At 41.5% G+C, this 19,837-nt stretch overlaps 6 protein-coding genes across 6 annotated transcripts; 5 read left to right on the top strand and 1 right to left on the bottom strand.

Annotated features, from left to right (window-relative positions):
* Nucleotides 1–275: 275 nt before the first annotated feature.
* Triagg1_7440 (uncharacterized protein) lies at nt 276–4,168 on the top strand (the record flags this gene model as incomplete). Its single annotated transcript, XM_062902176.1, has 7 exons — nt 276–351; nt 423–476; nt 778–886; nt 939–1,281; nt 1,336–2,172; nt 2,924–2,979; nt 3,052–4,168. The coding sequence occupies 7 exons, from the start codon at nt 276–278 to the stop codon at nt 4,166–4,168; spliced, it is 2,592 nt and encodes an 863-aa protein (XP_062753497.1).
* Nucleotides 4,169–5,079: 911 nt separating this feature from the next.
* On the top strand, nt 5,080–5,973 carry Triagg1_7439 (uncharacterized protein; the record flags this gene model as incomplete). The annotated part of the gene is made up of 3 exons (XM_062902175.1): nt 5,080–5,318; nt 5,370–5,655; nt 5,713–5,973. The coding sequence occupies 3 exons, from the start codon at nt 5,080–5,082 to the stop codon at nt 5,971–5,973; spliced, it is 786 nt and encodes a 261-aa protein (XP_062753496.1).
* Nucleotides 5,974–6,875: 902 nt separating this feature from the next.
* On the top strand, nt 6,876–8,924 carry Triagg1_7438 (uncharacterized protein; the record flags this gene model as incomplete). The annotated part of the gene is made up of 4 exons (XM_062902174.1): nt 6,876–7,290; nt 7,348–8,090; nt 8,146–8,240; nt 8,303–8,924. 4 exons carry the CDS (start codon nt 6,876–6,878, stop codon nt 8,922–8,924), a joined length of 1,875 nt encoding a protein of 624 aa, XP_062753495.1.
* Nucleotides 8,925–9,735: 811 nt separating this feature from the next.
* Triagg1_7437 (uncharacterized protein) lies at nt 9,736–10,176 on the top strand (the record flags this gene model as incomplete). The annotated part of the gene is made up of 1 exon (XM_062902172.1): nt 9,736–10,176. The coding sequence occupies one exon, from the start codon at nt 9,736–9,738 to the stop codon at nt 10,174–10,176; it is 441 nt and encodes a 146-aa protein (XP_062753494.1).
* Nucleotides 10,177–10,904: 728 nt separating this feature from the next.
* Nucleotides 10,905–12,565, top strand: Triagg1_7436 (uncharacterized protein; the record flags this gene model as incomplete). Its single annotated transcript, XM_062902171.1, has 4 exons — nt 10,905–11,295; nt 11,367–11,632; nt 11,684–11,799; nt 11,857–12,565. The coding sequence occupies 4 exons, from the start codon at nt 10,905–10,907 to the stop codon at nt 12,563–12,565; spliced, it is 1,482 nt and encodes a 493-aa protein (XP_062753493.1).
* Nucleotides 12,566–12,676: 111 nt separating this feature from the next.
* Triagg1_7435 (uncharacterized protein) lies at nt 12,677–13,873 on the bottom strand (the record flags this gene model as incomplete). The annotated part of the gene is made up of 3 exons (XM_062902170.1): nt 12,677–13,317; nt 13,373–13,654; nt 13,711–13,873. The coding sequence occupies 3 exons, from the start codon at nt 13,871–13,873 to the stop codon at nt 12,677–12,679; spliced, it is 1,086 nt and encodes a 361-aa protein (XP_062753492.1).
* Nucleotides 13,874–19,837: the final 5,964 nt, after the last annotated feature.

Below are 19,837 nucleotides of genomic sequence, written 5' to 3'. Positions count from 1 at the left end.
AAGCACCCGATGCCCAATATTTGAAGATGGATGTCTCTCATACTGGACAAACAGTTAGAGGGCGACCATTGCATATAGGACAGAGGATGTGAGTAACCAGGAGAATAGTCTAGAGAGGCCCAAGAGAGTCCAATTCGAGTCTATAGGCTGGTGTAGCTCTGATATCCGACACAGTTGTCAGGCACCAGAACTCGGCTCCTTTTTATGTTTGGAAGAATCATTCATTCTCGAAACCTAACACTGATGAAAATTGTATGAACAATATTACAAACAAGATGGTCGGTAACAAGGAAGAAGAAGAAACGCAAGAGGATACCGAAGTACGCGAAAAGGACGAAGGAACAGAACCCGGTCTTCAAAAATCGACAGATTTCAACAAATGTTGGATGAATCCCGGACAATAAAGTTTTTAACAACAATAGGCGACACAACGCGCAAGTCAAAGGACTCAAAGGCTTTTGCGGCCAAGTATGCGGGTATTATCAACGTGGATCAACAAAAACAATCGACTGAGGGATGCGTCCTTCACCGCATAGCCAAGGCCAGAATCGACGACGTTGTAGAGAAGTCTTCAATATGATGAGTGCTAATACTTCTTTTGTGATTGAAATCAAGCTTGAAAAAATACGGCTCTATTATAGATTGGTGAGGCCCAATGAATGGTCCCGATTTAGAGCCCTGCTGAAGTTCATTTAGGGACTTGAAGATCCGATAGATTATGTCCAACAATTCAAGGCGAAAATTGAAGGGAGATTGACTGCAATCTCTGTAAAACAGCCGAAGGTCCAGCACAGGGCTATGGGAATATTACGGTCGAAACCATTCGGGAGGATGAGACTAATCCTGTAGCGGCCGGGTTTCGAGATGCACAACCTATTATCGAAAGGTATTAATCCCAAGCGAGCGTTGGTGAGATAGAAAACTTACTAACTTTTCAGGAACGATAATGAATGGATGGCATACATGAAAAACTTTGCGATATTTTTGCGGAACATAAAAGGCGATAACCTGCCGGAAATCAAGATTGCGGTCATCGATAGTGGTATTGACGCCACATTGAATATGTTCAAGGGACGAATTGCTCTCGGCAAGTCCTTTTGCCGTTATCCAGATTCAGGAGAATGCATAAGCCAGTATTACGTTCCGCCCGATGATCATGGGACAAAAATGGCATATTTTATATGTCAAGTGTTCCCAAAGGTAAGACTATACATTGCGCGGCTCGATAGTGTCGAGTCGAGTCATGGGAAACAACAATTTACGGCCAGATCAGCTGCAGAGGTGGGTGCCTGATACTGTCATTTCACGTCTTGAACCTTTCTAATCGTACCCTAGGCAATAGAGTGGTCTATAGAGTGTGGTGTGGACATCATCTCAATGAGCTGGACTATAGAATCAAATTCAGCCGAGGGGCAAGAGATAAAGCAGCTCAAGGACGCGATTTCATTGGCAGAGAACAAAAACATTCTCATGTTTTGCTCAGCTGATGACAAGGGAGCCATATCAAGCGACCACTGCTATCCCAACGCTTGGAAGAAAAGCCTTCTTATTGGGGCAGCTAACGAGACTGGTAGTATGTGTGACTGGGTTCCAACTCATCAAGGCTCAGAAATGTTCATTTTCCCCGGCCTTAATATTCCGTTTTCCCCGTGGATCGATGCACCAGACAATCTTGAGTCTGGAAGTTCTGTTGCCACCGCAATAGCAGCTGGGCTTGCTGGGGTGCTGTTATTTTGCGACGCACTCATTAAAACAACATCAGAGCCAATCGCACGACAAACAATACCATCAATCACTAACCATTCGCAAATGGCAATGCAGTCCAAAAATACCGATGATGACGACGACGATGACGACGTAGAGTCTGTCGTAAGTGACGACGAATCGGATAAGCAACAGGGCATCCCGTCACCTATCAACGAGTGGCTCGGGCAACGATTCCCTCAGCAAAGCCAGTCTGAGCCGAATAGCAGCTACATAGCTAAATCTGAGCCGCTCAAGTCAAAGGCTGGTATGGAGCGAGCTTTGTCGAATTTATCGGATAAGGGACGTGGGAAACCCTATTATCCGAGACCTGAGAAGGTGCTGGACGAGAACTTTCAATATTGGAGCTGGAAGTTGCACCGTGCTGAGGCGAAAGAGGCGTTGGCAAAATTCATGACAACAGTCAAGGTACGAATTCTATAAGCAGAATTTATCCAGCATTATCTATAAAGCGAACTAACATATTGATTTATTAGAAATAAGGCACTCAGTATAGCGGTTAGACATGCAGAACTTGATGCCCATAGACCTGAATATCTCTGTAATGAATGCTTCATGTAAGGCGGGGTGATGTAGTTGACTGCGGTAGAAGAACGAGTACTGTGACCATTTGGTTCGATGCCCATTGTTATGCATAATGAAGCTTTGGGAAGAATAAAAATGTACGGAGTATAGTTGAGGCTATTGGTAATCAAGACATTTCATCTGCTTTCAATGGTTTATTTGTTACGAATTAATGCTGGAATTTGGTCATTGCCGTCCAAAGAATGCTCTGGGCGGCCTCTTCGTAGCCCCACGTGATTTAAGGCGCCGTTGCTTCCAAGCCTCAACCGCAACAAACTCTTCCTGAAGAGCTTTAAAACATCTTCAAGCCGGCACTTGGATTCTATTGCTGTTCTGATGCTTGGATAAGGGTCATACATACCACAAGAATGACAAAAGCAACCTTTGATTGATTGCTGTGAAGAGTTGCTCAAAGTCTCACGGGATAAGGGCACACGTCATCGCCATGCCTCCTCGGCTCTATCACACCAAATCCAAGACTGGCTGTGTTCGCTGCAGAGCTCGTCGCGTCAAGGTAACGTAGCTTGATGCTTCTTCAGCTTGCTTCAAACTTTTGTATGAAAGCAACTGATCCATATTCTCTGTATTAACACAGTGCGATGAGGCCAAACCAAAGTGTGTTCGTACAAGCCCCGATCCAATTCTGTCTACGTGAGTTATAAGCTCTAACAATGAAGCCCAGGGTTGCTGTGTCCGCCATGAAGTAGATTGTTTTTACGACAGAATAGACCGCTGCAAGTCTCTGAGGTCAGATGTTACCAATATCCTCGATTCCGTATCACACCAGGCAGGGACAGCAACAGGCCAAACCGCTGCCCACAACGGTGTACACACGGAAGAGTCGATGCCTCTCATGTCGGCAGAAAGCCGCGATCGCCGCTATCTCGAACTCCGGCTGCTTCACCTGTGGACGACCGAAGTCTGTTTCACGGTCCCAGGCTGTTATGAACCCCAAAACCTCAAGATTTGGTCTCGGGATGTCCCCAAGATTGCACTTGACTATGAGCCTTTACTCACCGCCATCTTCTCCATCTCTCTTTTATACATGGTCTTTGGCAACTCCCAGGCCGGCATTCCGGAGGCCGAGCTTTTTGCGTACAGGGCACGATATTTCGAGGCGACCGTGCGGCACCACCGCAAGGCACTTGGCTCTATGGATCACCAAACTGCTAATGCGGCCGGCTTCACTTCCATCATTCTCATTTTTGATGCCTTTGCTAGCCTTAGAGAGCGTTGGATGCAGCCGGTCCACCCCGGCATGCCGTATAAGCCACCGACGGCATGGCTTCAGATGTGTAGAGGAGTCAGAAATGTTGTTGCGCTCGGCCTAGACATGATCGGCGAAGACTCTGATGCGTCTCTTAGTATCATAGCCAAGGGGGCTTCTCTCTTCGTTGATCTAGATACCATCTATTCGGACGCGAATCGTGCGAAATTTGCTTACTTACTGCCTGCAAATGCCGATACGTCTCTGGATGACCTTGACTATGAGGCATACACAACCGCGATTGCGTACATCGGGTCGGTCGCGGCAGCAAAGGAAGCTGGAGAAGAGCATCCGAAGATATGTCGAAGACTTGCGATTTTCCCCACCATCTTGCACGACCGGTTCCTCACCCTGCTCGACATGCTAAGCCCACGTGCCATGGTTATCCTCGCGCACTATTTTGCTTTGCTATATACCCTCGACGGCCTGTGGTGGGTGGGCAACTGCCCAGAAAAGGAGATTGAGGCCATCAAGGCCAATCTTGGTAGCGAATGGCTTGGTTTGATGGAGTGGCCGCTGCAAATACTCCGCGAACATGATCAAACATCAGCCGGGGCAGCGATGAGACTTTGAAGTGACGTTTTTGTGTGGATGAAATATGTCGTGGCGTTGACTTGATTGGGAATATACCAAAGAACAAAGCGAGGTTTAGTATTAGTATTCAGCAATAAGTTCATTATTGTTGCCTCACCCTTTGGCCGGCTTCAGACAGGGCTGGTCTACATCCATCTACACTACGAAGAGCTGGATAGTTGGGCGCGGGCTGCGTTACATATATGCATATGATGGATCAACTCTAGAACTAGGATTATCTCTATTGTACTATTTGACTTCTCCATAGACCCTCTCAACTCATCGCTTCTTCTCGCACCGCCACTCTCCTGACTTTAGCTGCCTATTAGCTCGTTCTTCGGTCTCGTTCCTCGGTATCGTTTAGGTTCCACTTTTCGGGATGCTTGCCGCTGATGAGTTGCGTTGCCGCGCCATTCTTGTCTAAAAAGGAGCTTTTGAACTGAACCTGATTCTACACCCGCAGATGAAATTTTAATATACGATGGAGATACTGTTAGTTGAACGATGGGAGGCCTCGAGAGACGAGGAGGCATATAAGGGCTTGGACGCTGGATGGTTTGGTGTTGCCGCCATGCTCTTACATCTCACTCTCTCTTTAAGCCGCGAACAAATCACTGCTTGCGCATAACATCGTTGGACTTACACACCGTGAGTCTTCATTTTCCTTCTATATAATTTCACCTACTTTTTAATATTTCGTCTCTCACTTAGTTTTAATGCTCATTTTTATTCGCATTGATTAGGATTGTCTTACTAGAAGAAACAAGCCCTCTAGTCTCTTAGCGACGAGGAACGATAGAAGCCAACAGAAAATATCCAACCCATCGTCCATTATCGACCACAATCAAACTCGATATATCCTTACCAAGTCCTCAAAGGCCCTCAGACGGAAAGAACACAAGTTACGCACAATGACTGCGACATCAACCGCCGAGCTGGCCATCTATGCTGCTCTTAGCATTCCGAACATGTACATCCTGTTCAAACATGGTCGCACTGGATTGCTTGGATGGGCTTACCTTCTCATATTCTGTACCTTGCGTATTGTTGGAGGTGTTCTGGATCTTTCCGGCAGTGCCACAGCAGGCATTATATCAAGCATTGGCCTATCTCCTCTTCTCCTTGCTGCATTTGGCATCCTCAAAGAAGCGTAATATTTCATTTCCAAAACGATAATGCGTGTATACTAATATATGAATAGGAAAACGTATCACTGCGACCCTTTGGATAAAAAGGTGGAATGGACTGTTGTGCTGTTGTTCCATGGCATTGCTACCACCGGCGTTGCTATTCTAGCTATTGGCGTGTCAAATCTGGATTCAAGCAACGTCAAACCCTCGGATGTTTCCACGGATGATTCTTTGGTAAAGGCTGGTATCGCACTTTTGACTCTCTCCTGGGCGATTGTTGCCATTGTATCAGTATGGGCACTCGCCCATCCAGCAAAATCCCAAAAGTCAAAATCTTCTATCGCTGCAGGAACTAGGGTGAGTGTCTCTCATGAGCATGTTTGCAAATATCCTGGTTGACTAAATCAGCAATAGCTTCTCTGGTCTGTCCTCATATCGGATGTTTTCAGTGGCATTCGGGTCATTTACACCCTCGTTTCACTGGTCACACAAGACGAGACCTTGAACCCTGTGACAGGCTCTCTTACAATCCGCGTCCTCTTGTCACTGATCCCGGAATTAGTTTGCGTACTGGCCTTTATAACAGCTGGGTTTCTCACACAAAATGCTGCTCGAGATTCCGCAAAGGCGGACAAGGCCGCAGGTAGGAGGGATCACACCAGCGCGGAGATGTAGGGAGACTGACTTCAGTTTCATCTTAGCCTATATCGAACTATTAAACACTCGATAGTTGTGGGGTTTTAATTCACGAACTGCAAGCAGTTACAATGTTTCTATTCATTGGTGATGTGTGTAACTTACAGACATTATGATGTACACTTGTATTATTTGACACAACGATGCCCATGTCTCTGAACCATGATGCAGATTTAGCTTATCCGCATGTAGTACATCCTACATCACTGGCTGCATTATATATGTCAGTTGGCAGTTCCTCGCCATTGGTGAAGATAAGTGTGTAGCAGCCCTTAGCAAATCACATAAACTAATATGAACCCACATGAACTGATTTGAACGACACATCACAAAATGCTCATCATCTAGGCTGCTATAGTGAAACATTGATATCACTACCGCCCAAGCTACTACCAAAGATGTGCCAATGCGCAATGTGTCTCACAGGGATCCTTCAGCCGCAGTCTTAGAAAGGTCTCACCCCAGGCAGCCACCGGCCACAAAGCTTTGGCAGTTCCAGGATGTTGGGCAGCCGACTGAGACATGCAGGCCGCCAAAAGATTCAATCTCGGTATAACTTGATCAATCGAGCTAAAGCTATGTCATCTGCTCTCCCTTCTGGTAGCACCAAAGTCGCTTGCTAACACGGCCCCTCACTGGACGATTCCAATTCTTGTTAAGGGAGTTCTTAGGCCGCCGATGTCGTGTTTGCCGTCTTTTCAAGGGTAGCATGCCGCTTTTAATAATCCTTGCCGCTGTCACTTGTTAGTCGGGTCTAGTTGCTGCTATTGCCACCAACCTTTGTGGTATTTAAGGTGCATCGCATTCCGGGTTGGTGGTTAGCTAGAACCAGCTTGCTCGTGTGGTTTCTCAATAGCCTTTGGCCGTTACTAAACGACAAAATGTTTTCTCTTGCCTATTCACTGGGCGGAATTGGGTCCATGGCGATATCCGGACTCTACGCAATTTTCAGGCGCCGGCCATCCAAAGAACCGGCACTTCACAACGACGTCGCCGCGGTTATCGAGAAATTCCCGAACGATGCCATATTCAATAGACTCCGCCAACTTTCCATTGAGAGGCCAAATTTGCTGTTTCACGATGACTACGGTGTGGATGCTAATTATAATGATATGATCCGTGACGTTATCCACATTCGTCGGATACTCCAAAAGCAGCTCCCGGCGTCTTCATTCGACGAGAACGGCCTTCTTCGCAAAGATGTCTCATCTATAGCTTTTCTTGCTTTTAGCGGATACTACTTTATAGTGAGCTTTTTGGCTATTGTTGCACTGGGAGGCGTGTGTGTACCACTATGTACGTCAAAGAGCCAATGGAAAAGCTATTGGAGGTTGCTAACCGAATGGATCATAGCCACCGGACTCAGTGCCGAAGAAGCAAGTTTCTTCTTGAAGAAGACCAAGGCAATATGCATTCTCGCGGAGCCAAACACTCTTGATATGGCCGTCAAGTTCAGAGACGAGGCACAAAACCAGAATAACCAGACGTTGAACTTGATACACTTGTCAAGGGCACAGCCTGAGTCGAATACGAACCCAATTACCTGGGAAATTGACAAAGAATTGACATTTTCACCGACTAGTGGCTGTCTTGTTCTCTTCACGTCTGGGACCACTGGGTTGCCAAAAGGCGTCTTTCTCCCACGTCAAATGTTCCACTTCACAGAAGCTCCTCCACCTCAGGAAGTTGTGTATTTAGCGTCCTGTCCTGTGCACTGGGTAGGAGGCACGGGGCTCATAGACAGCGTACTCAATGGCGAAAACCTACACATGATGAAAGCCGACTCTGAGCCCGCAGACTTTTGGGAAATCCTACGCGGAGGTAAAATTACAGACATGAGCGTGTCGCCGACGCTGCTGAGAAGACTGGTGGAGTATTACCACAATAGCATCTGCCATCTTCCTTCCGAAGATCCCGAGGCGTATGTTAATGGATCTCGAAGCCTGAAGTCTGTGTTTACAAGCGGTTCTATGCTCAACCCTTCCACGGCACAACTGTTCACGGATTTGACTGGCACAGTGCTTAGAAATGGATATGGGATAACGGAGATGGGTGGAGGTGTTATGGCGACCCCAGAGGGTTCAGCTATTTCCGAGGTACGTGTTTTGGCCTGAAGATCCTTGTTGTGTTTCCGTTTTAATTGTTATGCAGGGCTATGTTGGAAGACCTTTTCCAGGCGTCACGGTGAAGCTCTCTGAAGGAGACTGTGGAGAGATCCTGGTTAAAAGTCCTACCATGTTCATTGGGTGAGTATATTGTAACTTGTCCCGAATACTTTTGAAGAGCCGTTTCTCACTCTTATTTGCAGCTATTTCGACGACGAAAAAGCAACCAGTGCTTGTTTCAACGACGAGGGATTCTACAAAACTGGGGATCGCGCTCACCGTATTGGTGAAGATTACTACTTTGACGGCAGAATGTCATGCGACTGTGTGTTTCCCCCTCAATTCAAAGGGTTTACCGGAGCCCACCCAACTGACAATGAGCGTCTAGGGTTGCGCTTCCATGAATACACCATATCTGTTCTGGAGCTTGAGCAGCGTCTAGCGGACCTTGCATATGTATGTGAAGCTCACGTTCTTCCGGTACGAGACCACCATGCTGGAGGACTAGCCGCTGCTCTTGTTCGGCTTTGCAAGCAGGATGCCGATGAAGAAGCACGCAACATCACCCTTCGGACCATTCGCGAAGATCTCGCTGGCGCCGGAGTTGTTTCATACAAACTACCAACGCTGCTTCGCATCATCCCAGATGGAGAGCAAGTCCCACATACCGCCTCTGGAAAGGCGCAGAAAACAGAGGCTCTACGAAGATACTTTAACATAGTTGGTCATTTGCCAGATGGGTATGAGCATGAAGGTGTGGAATATTGGGGAAATAAGCTGGATTTGGCTACTTCAGCACGACTGTTTGACTGGGGAGGTTTGTAGATGTTTTACAAGGGTGGGAGAGAGCATTCCCTCAGATGGTATGCGTTCTAGCATTGGATCTTTGGAAGCTAATGGGTTAGACATGAAAATTGATTATGCTACATAGGTGTGGCCCTGAACACTTACACAAAAACGGTTCCCACCCAACTAATAACTCTATATACTAATGGGTATGAAGTCTAATCGTTTCTACTAGACTGTATCATTATTCATCAGAGTTACGATGAACAGAGCCTAAGACTTGGATAGAATCATATGCGCCTACACGAGAACACGTACTGGGTGCACTTCAATTCTAGCGTATACTATGGAAAGGGTGGGATTGGGTACATCACAAAGAACAAGCATCTCTATGCTACCAGTCATGTTGTCCTCTCTGTGGGAAACTTTAGGTCTACACAGCCAATCCCAAGGAGAGCTGCCACGGCAAGAAGGATGCCTAGGCGAGTCTTTGCATGTGGTGGCACACGCTGCCTGTGCCTAGACGGACGTGGCACAAGCTAGGCCCACGATCACAGCACCGCCGTGTAACTTGATGGATGTGAAGGACCCAAATGACCAGATTGAATTTTATGCAAGGCTTTGAGATTACAAGCAGGTCAGAGCCTGGTACTACCAAACTGACGGCCTTCAGTTGAACCCTTCTTCCACCGTGCGCGATGCGTTATACTACTGTAAAGATGATGCCATCAAGGCATACCACGGTCAATTCGATGTCAATAGGTTCACAGTGTGGAAAATAGACAACGATTCAATAGTCTAGATGGGTTGAGATACGAGGGAAGTGAGCAATTTCAGCCTTCGCAATCGGATGGTGGTCGATACGCGATACTTGAAGCATAACGACGACGTGCCCTCCGCCATCATCGGCGCATCGCCTTTCTACGTAAAGGAGAAGGATCCACCGAAGAAGTTAAAGAAGCGCGATTTTAAAAAGCAACTCGCCGCGTCCATTGCTAATGTGGTTTGCAAAGGTCCATGCTCGGGTTTGCTGGAGATTTCGCCTCTGCAGAGCTATGGGCTGAGCATCCGCAACGTCGAGTTTCAACGAGAACCAAACCTAGTTGCCGAAATTGCAGCAGGTTACGTCAGGGGAGTTGATGATTTTGGGTCGGGCAAGTTTACCATCGAAATCAACAATTGGTCAAACAACGGGAAGAAGGTGACGATGGACAACTTTCGGGGCAATCAGCTGGGTAGGCTCAACATTGATAAGCAGTACTGGAAGCAGTGGGAGATACACGGAGTTTAGCACGGGTCTAAGCCCGTAAGAACGTTGACTACACGTTCAACTCGACACAAAGTTACGTAGTATTGGATGCTGTGGTGAAAGGTACGTAATTGAACTCCACACAGTGGCAAGCCATGGCTTCAGAACGTGAAGCTTGAGCGACTATTGGCCACCTAGAATTGATAAGTGGTAACGTTATCATGCATTGTAGTCTCTCTCTTCGAAAGTATGCTTCACCAATTAGGAGCATACCAGATAGGGCGAATAGTAGTTGCAAAGACTCAATGCTGGCTCGACAGCATTGTCTGTTAGTATCGCTAGGGCTGGACCCCTGCAAATCGAGAAACAAGAGTTCAGTCTTAACTCCGAGTGATGTAGAGCTGCATAACTCACTTGGCTCTCGCTGGGAACAAGAAGATGAATATACATTACTGCTTCTTCTAGCCATCGAGTAGAACCAAGTTGAAGTTGAGTCGATGATGCCTTATTTTTAAGGATGACCTAGCGGTGGCTTGTTTTACTTTCATCTTGAATGTTTTCTGATGACATGTGACCGCGCTACGGCTAGCCCACGAGGTCACCCGTGACAGTATGCCCGGGATCGGTGAAACTGTCCCTATTCAAACGGCTATGCACATTGTCATAACTGGACTCTATGCAGGAGAGCATATAAGCAAAGAAAAGGTTCTCACCGTGGGGTCAGTCGCGACAACGCGGGCTTCTTGTCGTTTACACATCCGCAACACGCAATGGCGTCCGAAGGCGAAAGTGGCAGCTTACGCGACGAGGCGGACAAAGCCTCTGATTCCAGGACTGGGCGAGATACGAGTACAGCCAGGGAATCACGACGTGGACGTGGACGTGGACGTGGAAACGCCGCCGGGTCTTCAAGGTACGGACAGATCCATTTTGTGAACGTGTCACACCCTGGCGATGTTCGCCATCAGATGACGGACATCCGCCGCTTTGTCATGCGGGGCGGCAACCAGCAACGGCGGACACAAGAATCGGGACAACAGAATCCTCCGGCTACTCGCGCACGCCTCGGATCCGATGACAGCTCGCCCGGCCGGTCATTGCCGCCACTCGGAAGCTTCCCCGTGCCAGGCGACACGCGTATGCTGGAACTGGTCCGCTTTGGTAAGATCTGGGCCTAGATAATGTACGGGCTGCGTCTTGCAAAGGGTAGCTGCTAACCCCCCCTGTCTTAGCTAACGAAGTGACGGATGTCTATATCCCTTTTCGCGCTACGTGGTTTGAGGTGTCATTGATGGACCCCGGAGCCTTTGAAGTTATCCTCGGCAATAACGCTAGCTTTTGGGAGAGGATGGCCACAAATAATACGGTATCCAAGACTCCAGAAGTCATGAGGCACTATTCACAGTCCATTGTTCAGCTGCGGCAGCGTCTCGATGACGAAACCGCGGTGAGAGGGCAGGGGATCGTGGCGAATGTTTTAGGCCACGTTTGTCTCAACGTATGCTTCTCTCCTGCTGCGATCAAAAAGTCCTCCACTGACGGTAGCTAGATGAGACACTGCGACTGGGCAACTTGGAAGGTTCACATGGATGGATTATGCCTCATCCTAAATACTCGTGGAGGGCTCTGTGACTTGGCTTACCCAATAGTTTTACTGATACTATTGTGAGTGCTCATCACCACCAAGGAGAGAGAGTTGCCTTTCTAACTGCAGCGCTACAGCTACGACTTGGTCGGGGCCATAGTCTTCGACACCAGTCCGCGATTCCCTCTATACGCAAGCTTTGGGATCCCAAGCCCTAATGGAGATATCCTATCGACGTCTCCGAGGCTACGAGCCCTAGTCTTGCGATTGGCGCAGAAGTTTGACATGGTTGCGGCGGGAGAAGCCTTGACCAAGATGTCACACATGTCCGGAATCATAAAAGAGAAGAGTAGATCCAGCAACTTCTGGAAGAAGGACGTCGATGGGCTTCTCATGATTAGCCCGGCTCTACATTTTTTGCTATCCATGCCACGATTACCCGACGATTATATGACCCATGCTAACCGTGGCGACCTCGTCACTAGAGAGCTAGTGCGACTTACATGTCTCACCATCATGTCTGTCTTGAAAGAAAAGTTCAGCTTCTTTACTGTTGAGAGAGCTGGATTGCAAGCTCGGCTTGTGCAATTCGTTGCTGCCAATATACGCCACGTCGAACCCGACTACTTCGACATCAAAGTCTGGGCATTGATTACCGGTGCGTTGATGGAAGAACGTAGCTTGAGAGACTTGTACATCAATGAGATTAAACACATCATGATGATGACGAATACCTCGGTGGGAAACTTGATTCATATCACGCAGGAGATGGTCTGGATTGATGCTCTAACGTCGTCTTCCGCCAACGAGTTGATACAGGATATTGATGATGGAAATTCTTTATAGCAGATTATGCGAATATATTATCAACACTCAACGTCTCGAATATTAAGAATTAAAAAACAACGATCCTCCTCAGGACCTCAAATAATTATAAAATCTCCTACATACACCGCTTCAAGGTCCAATGAAGATGGGATCAACGCCCTGGGGAGGACCAAGGAACGACTCGTATTGGAAGCGCCACCACTCAACAACCTCACGATTGACAATCCATTTGGAGTACTGCGTAGGTGGCACCGTAGCATCACGGAAGATATCGCCTTTGGTATCGTTAATGTCCATCCGAGTGGTGTAAAACACCGAACTGTTCGCTAGAGATTGCTGGAACTCCTTGTCCATGATCCACGACATGAAAAGCTTCGAACTTTCCGGTCTCGGCGTCGTCCTGAGAATGGCGGCGGTCTGAGGCCAAGCAAGGCGCGTATCAGAAGGCGCTTTGGCCGCCAGGTTGGTCTGATCGACAATGTTGGTGGTGAAGCTGAGCACTGCGCTGGTATTTCCCTTGCTGAGGTATTCCAGGACAACGCCGGTGCCACGCCTCCACTGCACGCGTTGGTCGGCGACGAGCTTCTCGAACCATTGCCAGCCGTATTTGTTGATGGCCAAGGTGAAGAGGTAGTTGATGGCATCATCGTCATTGGGGAAAGCCAGAATTAACTTGTCCTTCCAGCGAGGTTGGAGCAGCTCTTCAAAGGTAGAGGGCACGTCAGCAGCGTGAAGCCTGTCCTTGTTGTATACGAACTGGCCAAATTGATCTATGGCTTGTCAGCGGCTAATAACGGATCAGGTCTCCTATGTTCCAAGACATACAGAATAGGATGGACAGGAATCCACCGTTAGGATCCTTGACATCAGGGTAGATGTTGTTCCACGAGGCAGGCTTGTAGGGCAAAAGTCTGCCTTCGCGATTCCAGCGGTCAAAGTCATTCAGCTGCTGAAGTATGGCAATGTCGGCTCCATCATGCTGGTTCTTCTGATACTGCCGGTCGATGCGGCTGTCAATGTACTTGGACAGCTCAACCTGCAAATTCAGTTTAATCTTTGGGAATCGGGCGTTGAATGCTTGGATAGTGCTCGCGGCCTGGTCGGGAGCTGTAATGGCATTAGTTACCCAACCTGGGTGTAAGATGCACAATCATAGCACGTACAGTCTCCACCCCATAACACAATCAGTTCGCCAGTCTCTTTCTGGGCAGCTTTATAGATCTCGTCTAGAGAACGAGTGTCGATGGCAGGGTTAGCACCGGGAAAAGAGTTGAGTGCAGCTCCAGCCACCAAGGTGACGCTGGGCAAGAACATGGAGATCTTCATGGCTGAGGTTGTGGTTGGTGAGGTTAAACAAATATTCAAATCTATGCTGAAGATGAGATATAGCAAATGTGAACAGACTGAAGGAATCGTCCCCTTTTATAATAACACAAATGCCAGCAACACGGATCGACAGCCAGACACTAGCTGGTTGAATATTTCAGCTTACTATAGATTGCTACAGCCGCCTCACTGCTTGAAGCTTCAGCGTATGCTTCAAAATGACAATTTCCGTTGCTGATTGATCTACATGCTCCTGACTTCCCCCTTAACTCCGTACCACAACGGTAAGTCCATACTACCAGAGGTAAATCCGACTTTGTAGAAAGTCATGTCGAGTATGTTTGATCAGCCAAGTATTGTTCCTGTTGCTTATCAGATCAAACCAGGGAGCGCCGCCTTACCGCGTTCATAAGCAGCCCAGTAAGCAGGCTAATGCGGTAGCCAAACAAGTCTCGGCTTCAAGGTGGGAGTGCTTTCAGCTCTGTGTATTGAAGGAGAGCCGCGCGCGATGACAATTCAAACTTAATCCACAGCCAAGGATCTCTTACAGATCAGATACCAGAAATTCGGTTTAGCGCAATGGAGGCCGGAGGGCTAACCTATCTCCGGCACGCAGTTACGACGGCATTATGCAGTCTCAATACGGAGTGCCTTTTACACAAAGACTAGGGTATGTAATCTTGGATGTTCATAGTATTCCACCTTTGCAGCTGACTATTCTTCCAAGCCGTCCTTACACAGTGGACCCTTGTATTCTCCTTTAAGTGTAGACCGTCAGTAGGGGGTTATTGAAAGAGTCCGGCTACTGTTCGAATAAGCAATTCTGTAAATGGCCGCTGTTCATAATGTTCTTAGTTCTGGGTAGGCGTGACGAAGATTCTATTATTAACACCGCGCTGCTGGTGCTTTAAGCTCGGACCATACTTCGACATCATATTCCTTTTCGGGCTGCATGAGTGGAGGCCCTGAGGTTAGTCTGATGGACTAACGGGATCTGCGTTGGTGTTGACGGATCATCTTGACCAGAATTTGCCAGTAAGCAATGCAGAGCAAGGAACTACCCCGGAGAAGTCATCGAAAGACAAGGCGGGCTACCGACGGCAAAGTCACCGCCAAAGTACCCAAGGGGAAGCCGGCCTGCTCAAAATAGGAAACAATCTTGCAGCTGCAAGGAGTTGAGCTGGCAAAATCTATCTGTTGTGCAAGGGATTTCTGACATGAGCTGGACCTGCATGAAGTTCCCAATATACGGAGTAACCCCTATGTTGTAATGATCAGATACGTAGCTGCTGTCATCATCGTAGTCACGGTGTAGACAAAATAACACTCTAGACTTGGCTAACTAATCAAAGCCCCAAACTCAGCTAGGTACTTTTCACCATGTCTATTACTACCAGTAAGTCTCTAGGGAAAGCTCACTGTTGTGACTTCAATGGCATAGGTTTTGTTACTGCCTCCACTGTTGGATTTCTGGCAGGTAATGGGTTGAATATGTAGATTGGATCCTTTTGTAGAACTGTGGATTAATGCACTTATATAACAGCTGCTTCTTAGATAAGAAAAAACTACATATGTATACCTATGCATATATAGTATGTCAAACATTTGGATCATGTAATATCGTGATCGAATTCCAAGTTAACCTAGACGCTGAATATTTAATAATTGGCGAAAAGTACTCACAAAGCATTACTGCTTGACTGCGCAGAATTACACCTATGGATAAGTAAAGCCACGCCATTAGCCCAACACTCAGCCAGTGGTGGCATTTACTTATGATCCTTCTCCGGAAATATATCACACTACAACTCCATGAATTTTAGAAACATAACTATCTCGCCATTCCAAAGGAAAATATTATAAAAAAGTAAAAAAGGTTTAAAAGAAGATATATAATAGCTAATATTGGCCAGTAGTTACTTACTTAATTACTAATTTAGTAGTTACAAACTTATCTCTAGGGAAGTAAATAAAATATATACTTTAGTAATAAAACTATAATAAGCTAAGCTCTTATAGGGTTAGTATTTTGTTGGAGGAAAGAGATTGGGTCTTTTGACAGTTGAAGGTTGTTGGATTCTTTTCTAGCTACAGGGCTTTGCAAGCAGCTATAGCTGGCTGCTATAGCTGCTGACTAAAGGTCTGATAGCAGGCCCTAGGCCTGCTAGGTGTGCTAGGGTACGCTAGGCTATAGCTATTATAGTAGCTGTATAGCCTTTTAGGATTATAATTAATATAATATAATTATTTATACCAAGAAAAATTACTAATACTTTTATTATAAATTAAAATAATAGGGAAATAACATATTTATAATAGTTAGGGGTTTAATTAGCTACTAATTATGGATCTATATATTAAATATGCTTTAGGACCTTCAAAGAGATAGTATTCTTGTAATATTTTATTTTATAGATTGGTTCTAAATTCAAAGTCCCATCCTCTTCACTCTTTAGTTAGCGATTAGGTAACATGGAAACATCTGGACAAATCCCAAAACTATATCTGTGCAAAACTGAAACCTTGCTATTAGCTCCTGGTTAATTATAATAAACCAGTCTATACTAAGTAGTATAAAGTAAATTCTTAAGGTAATAAACTATTTATAGTTTATATTAATAAAGGCAGTAGAATATAATAAGTAATCTTATTATATAATTAGTAAGTTAAATATAAAAATTAATTTTATTATTATATTAATAACTAATTATTTAAGTTATTTAATAAGTATAAGTATTTTATTTTTATATAGTAAATTATTCCTTTATAAAGTAATATAATTTATTACTTTATTATTTAAGAAAGTAATTATATAAAATACTTTAGTAATTAAGTTTAATACTTTAATTTTTTATTAATTAAAGTAAAATAACTTTATTTTAGGTATAAAGGAGGTTATATTTATTATCAAGAGGTTTAGTAAAGCTATAACAGCTAGGTTAAAGGAAGGCTATGCCCCAGCCTTTAGTTTAAAATCCAGAATTAATCTATAGCTTAACCTAATTAGCCACAGCTAACTAAGTTAAACCTTAAAAATTTAGGCCACAAAGTATAACTAATTAAGGTTTAAGACTAAACTTAAACATATATATATACACAAAAAGGCCTAAATAATAAGGTTTAAGTATAATGCAACTGGCTTTAAGCCTATAACTTATAGTTTAATAACTTAACTAGACTAGATAGGCTAATTATTCCGTTAGGTTATAAAAGGCAGTGATAATCCTTGAAAATAGATTATATACGCAACGCAAAAAACCACCTAATAAAACCACGCACCCTAACCACTTACAATAGCCACAACCTAACCTTAACCTAAGTAAGATAGCTAAGTAAATAGCTAAATCTATAATTAATAAGATTATAGACTTATAATTAAAAGCTTTAAAAAAGGAAAGACTAAAGTTAAGTAAGGTAAAGTATAAGCTAAACTAGCTAAAGGGCACTAAAAACCCTAAGTTAAGTAAAGGGATTAAGAAAATTATTAAAAAAGCTAATAAAACAGCCTAAAATAGTAAGTAAGATTTATGTAGTTATATATATATAGCTAGTTAAACTAGTTAATTAATTAAAGTGTGATAAACTAGTGCTTATATATTAGTATAAATAATACTTTTCCTAAGGGATAAACCTTAAAGAGGTTTTATAGTTTATATTAGCGGAGTAATTAGGTTAATTAATAGGTAATTTTATTACTAGCTAATAATATAAATAAAAGTAAAGGTCTAGGTTTTAATTTAATTATATTATAAACGCTATAGCTATAATAATAACTAGTTATTTAAGTATTTTAATAAGTAATATAAAGTAAACTTATATATTTAATTATATATTTTAAAGTTAAATAAAATTAATTATAATTTTAATTAATTTATCTATATATTAATTAAAATTAATATTAATTTCCGTTAACTGCTTTTTAATTAGCTATATACCCTAATATTAATCTAAGAGCGCCTACCCTATAGGCCCCTTATTATAACTATAAAAGCTAGGTTATAATATAATTCTCCCCCTTTTATTAATTTTATCCCTAAGACTAGGTAATTTAATATATAAGTATTTATACCTTTACCTATAGGTATTTTCCTTTATTTTATTACCTATTTATTACTAAAATAACTTTCTATATTTAAAAATTTACTAACTTAGCTAATATAAAAAAAAAAAAAAAAAAACTTAATAAAAGTATAATATTTACTATTTTTATATTATTATAATTTATTAAAATAAAACCCTATTTTTATTATAAAAAAAAAGGATTTTAGTATTTAACTTCTAAAGTTAACTTAAATTATTACTTAAAGTATATTAAGGATTATAAATCTTATTATAAGGTATTTTTTATACCTTAATAATTATTATATATTTTTTATTAGCGTAATTAGCTTAATAATAAGGTTAAAGCTATTAAAAAGGAAATTATAAATTTTATAGCTAAAGTTATTTATTTTTAAAAATAATATAAAAAATAATTTAAAAAAGTAATATATATAGTATTTTAAGGTATTAATAATTTAGTAAAGTTAAAGTAATTAGAAAAGAAGGAGTATAAGGTAAAGGCTACTTTTTAGGCTATATTTTTATTACTTAATTTAACTAATTCTATAATTATAGGTTTTATAATTAACGTTATTAATTAAGGTATTTTTAACCCTTTTTTATTAAACTTAGGTTTTAATAAAAGTTATTTATAAAGTCTTTTAAGTATTTAAAATCCTTAATAAGTTATTATAAATTTTTTATTTTATTATAGCTTTTTTATTTTACTAAGTATTTTATTTATTAAGTATTTTTATTAAATTTTATTATTTTAAGTTTTTTAACTTTATATTTAAGTTTCTTATTTTAAATAATAATTTTATCTTATATAATTTTATTTATTTTCTTATTTACTAATACTTTTTTTAATAATAAAATATAAAAATTTAAATATATAGTTTTTCTTTATTATTCTAGGGTAAGTAGAAGATTTATTTTATAGTTAATAAATTTAATTTTCTTTATAACTTTATAAAGTCTAAGTTTTTTAAAGTTAAGTTTATTACTTAGCTTATTAATCTTAATATTTAGTTATTTATTATTTTATAAGTACTAAAGTAAGTAAACTATATTCCCCTCCTTAAAAATTAGTTTTTTAATTTTTTTAATATTTATAAATTTAATTATTTATTTTTTAATAAATTTAAGCTATACTTATAATTTTTAATATAATTTCTTAAGTTTATTTATTATAATAATAGTTTTACTAGTATTTTTTTCTTTAATAAAAGGTTAATATAAATCTAGTTTAAACCTATAGTTTATATAAAATAGTAAATAGTTTATAGATTTTACTAGTATACTATTATAAAATACTTAGGCAGTTAGTAAATATTTTACCTAATTATTTTAATTAAAGTTAATATAATATTATAAGTAAGTTTTAATAATTTAGTTAATTTACTTAGTTTATTTATTTATTTAAGGGTAGTAAGTTATATTAATTTTATATTTTAGTTTAATTTTTATTATAAGTAATTATTAAAATTTTAATATAAATATTAATCCTTTATTAAAAATAATTTTATTTAGTAATTTATAATAAATATAAATATTTTAAAAAAAAATATAAGTTAGGTTTTTTATAAAGCTTTTTTTAGTAACTAGGATAAAGTAAGTTATTTTTAAAAGTTAGTTAATTATTATAAAAATATTATTTTATATTTTATTAATTATAGGTTTTTTAAAAAGTAAAAGCTTAATAATATAGTTAAATATTATAGATTTTTAATTTTTTATTAAAATTAGTAAGGGTTATAGTTTTTTATAAAGAAAATAGTATAATACCTTAGCTTATTTATATATTATATATTTAAATATAACTTTTTATACTTATTTTTTAATATTTTTAAATTTAAAGTATTATATAATTTATTAAGTAGTTTTTTATATTTTATAATATTTATTAAGCTTATATATATA

The sequence above is a fragment of the Trichoderma aggressivum genome, assembly GCF_033847375.1.
Source record: "Trichoderma aggressivum f. europaeum strain CBS 100526 chromosome Unknown scaffold_033, whole genome shotgun sequence".
In the NCBI taxonomy this organism is placed as follows: domain Eukaryota; kingdom Fungi; phylum Ascomycota; class Sordariomycetes; order Hypocreales; family Hypocreaceae; genus Trichoderma; species Trichoderma aggressivum.
This window is presented reverse-complemented; position numbering and strand designations above follow the sequence as displayed.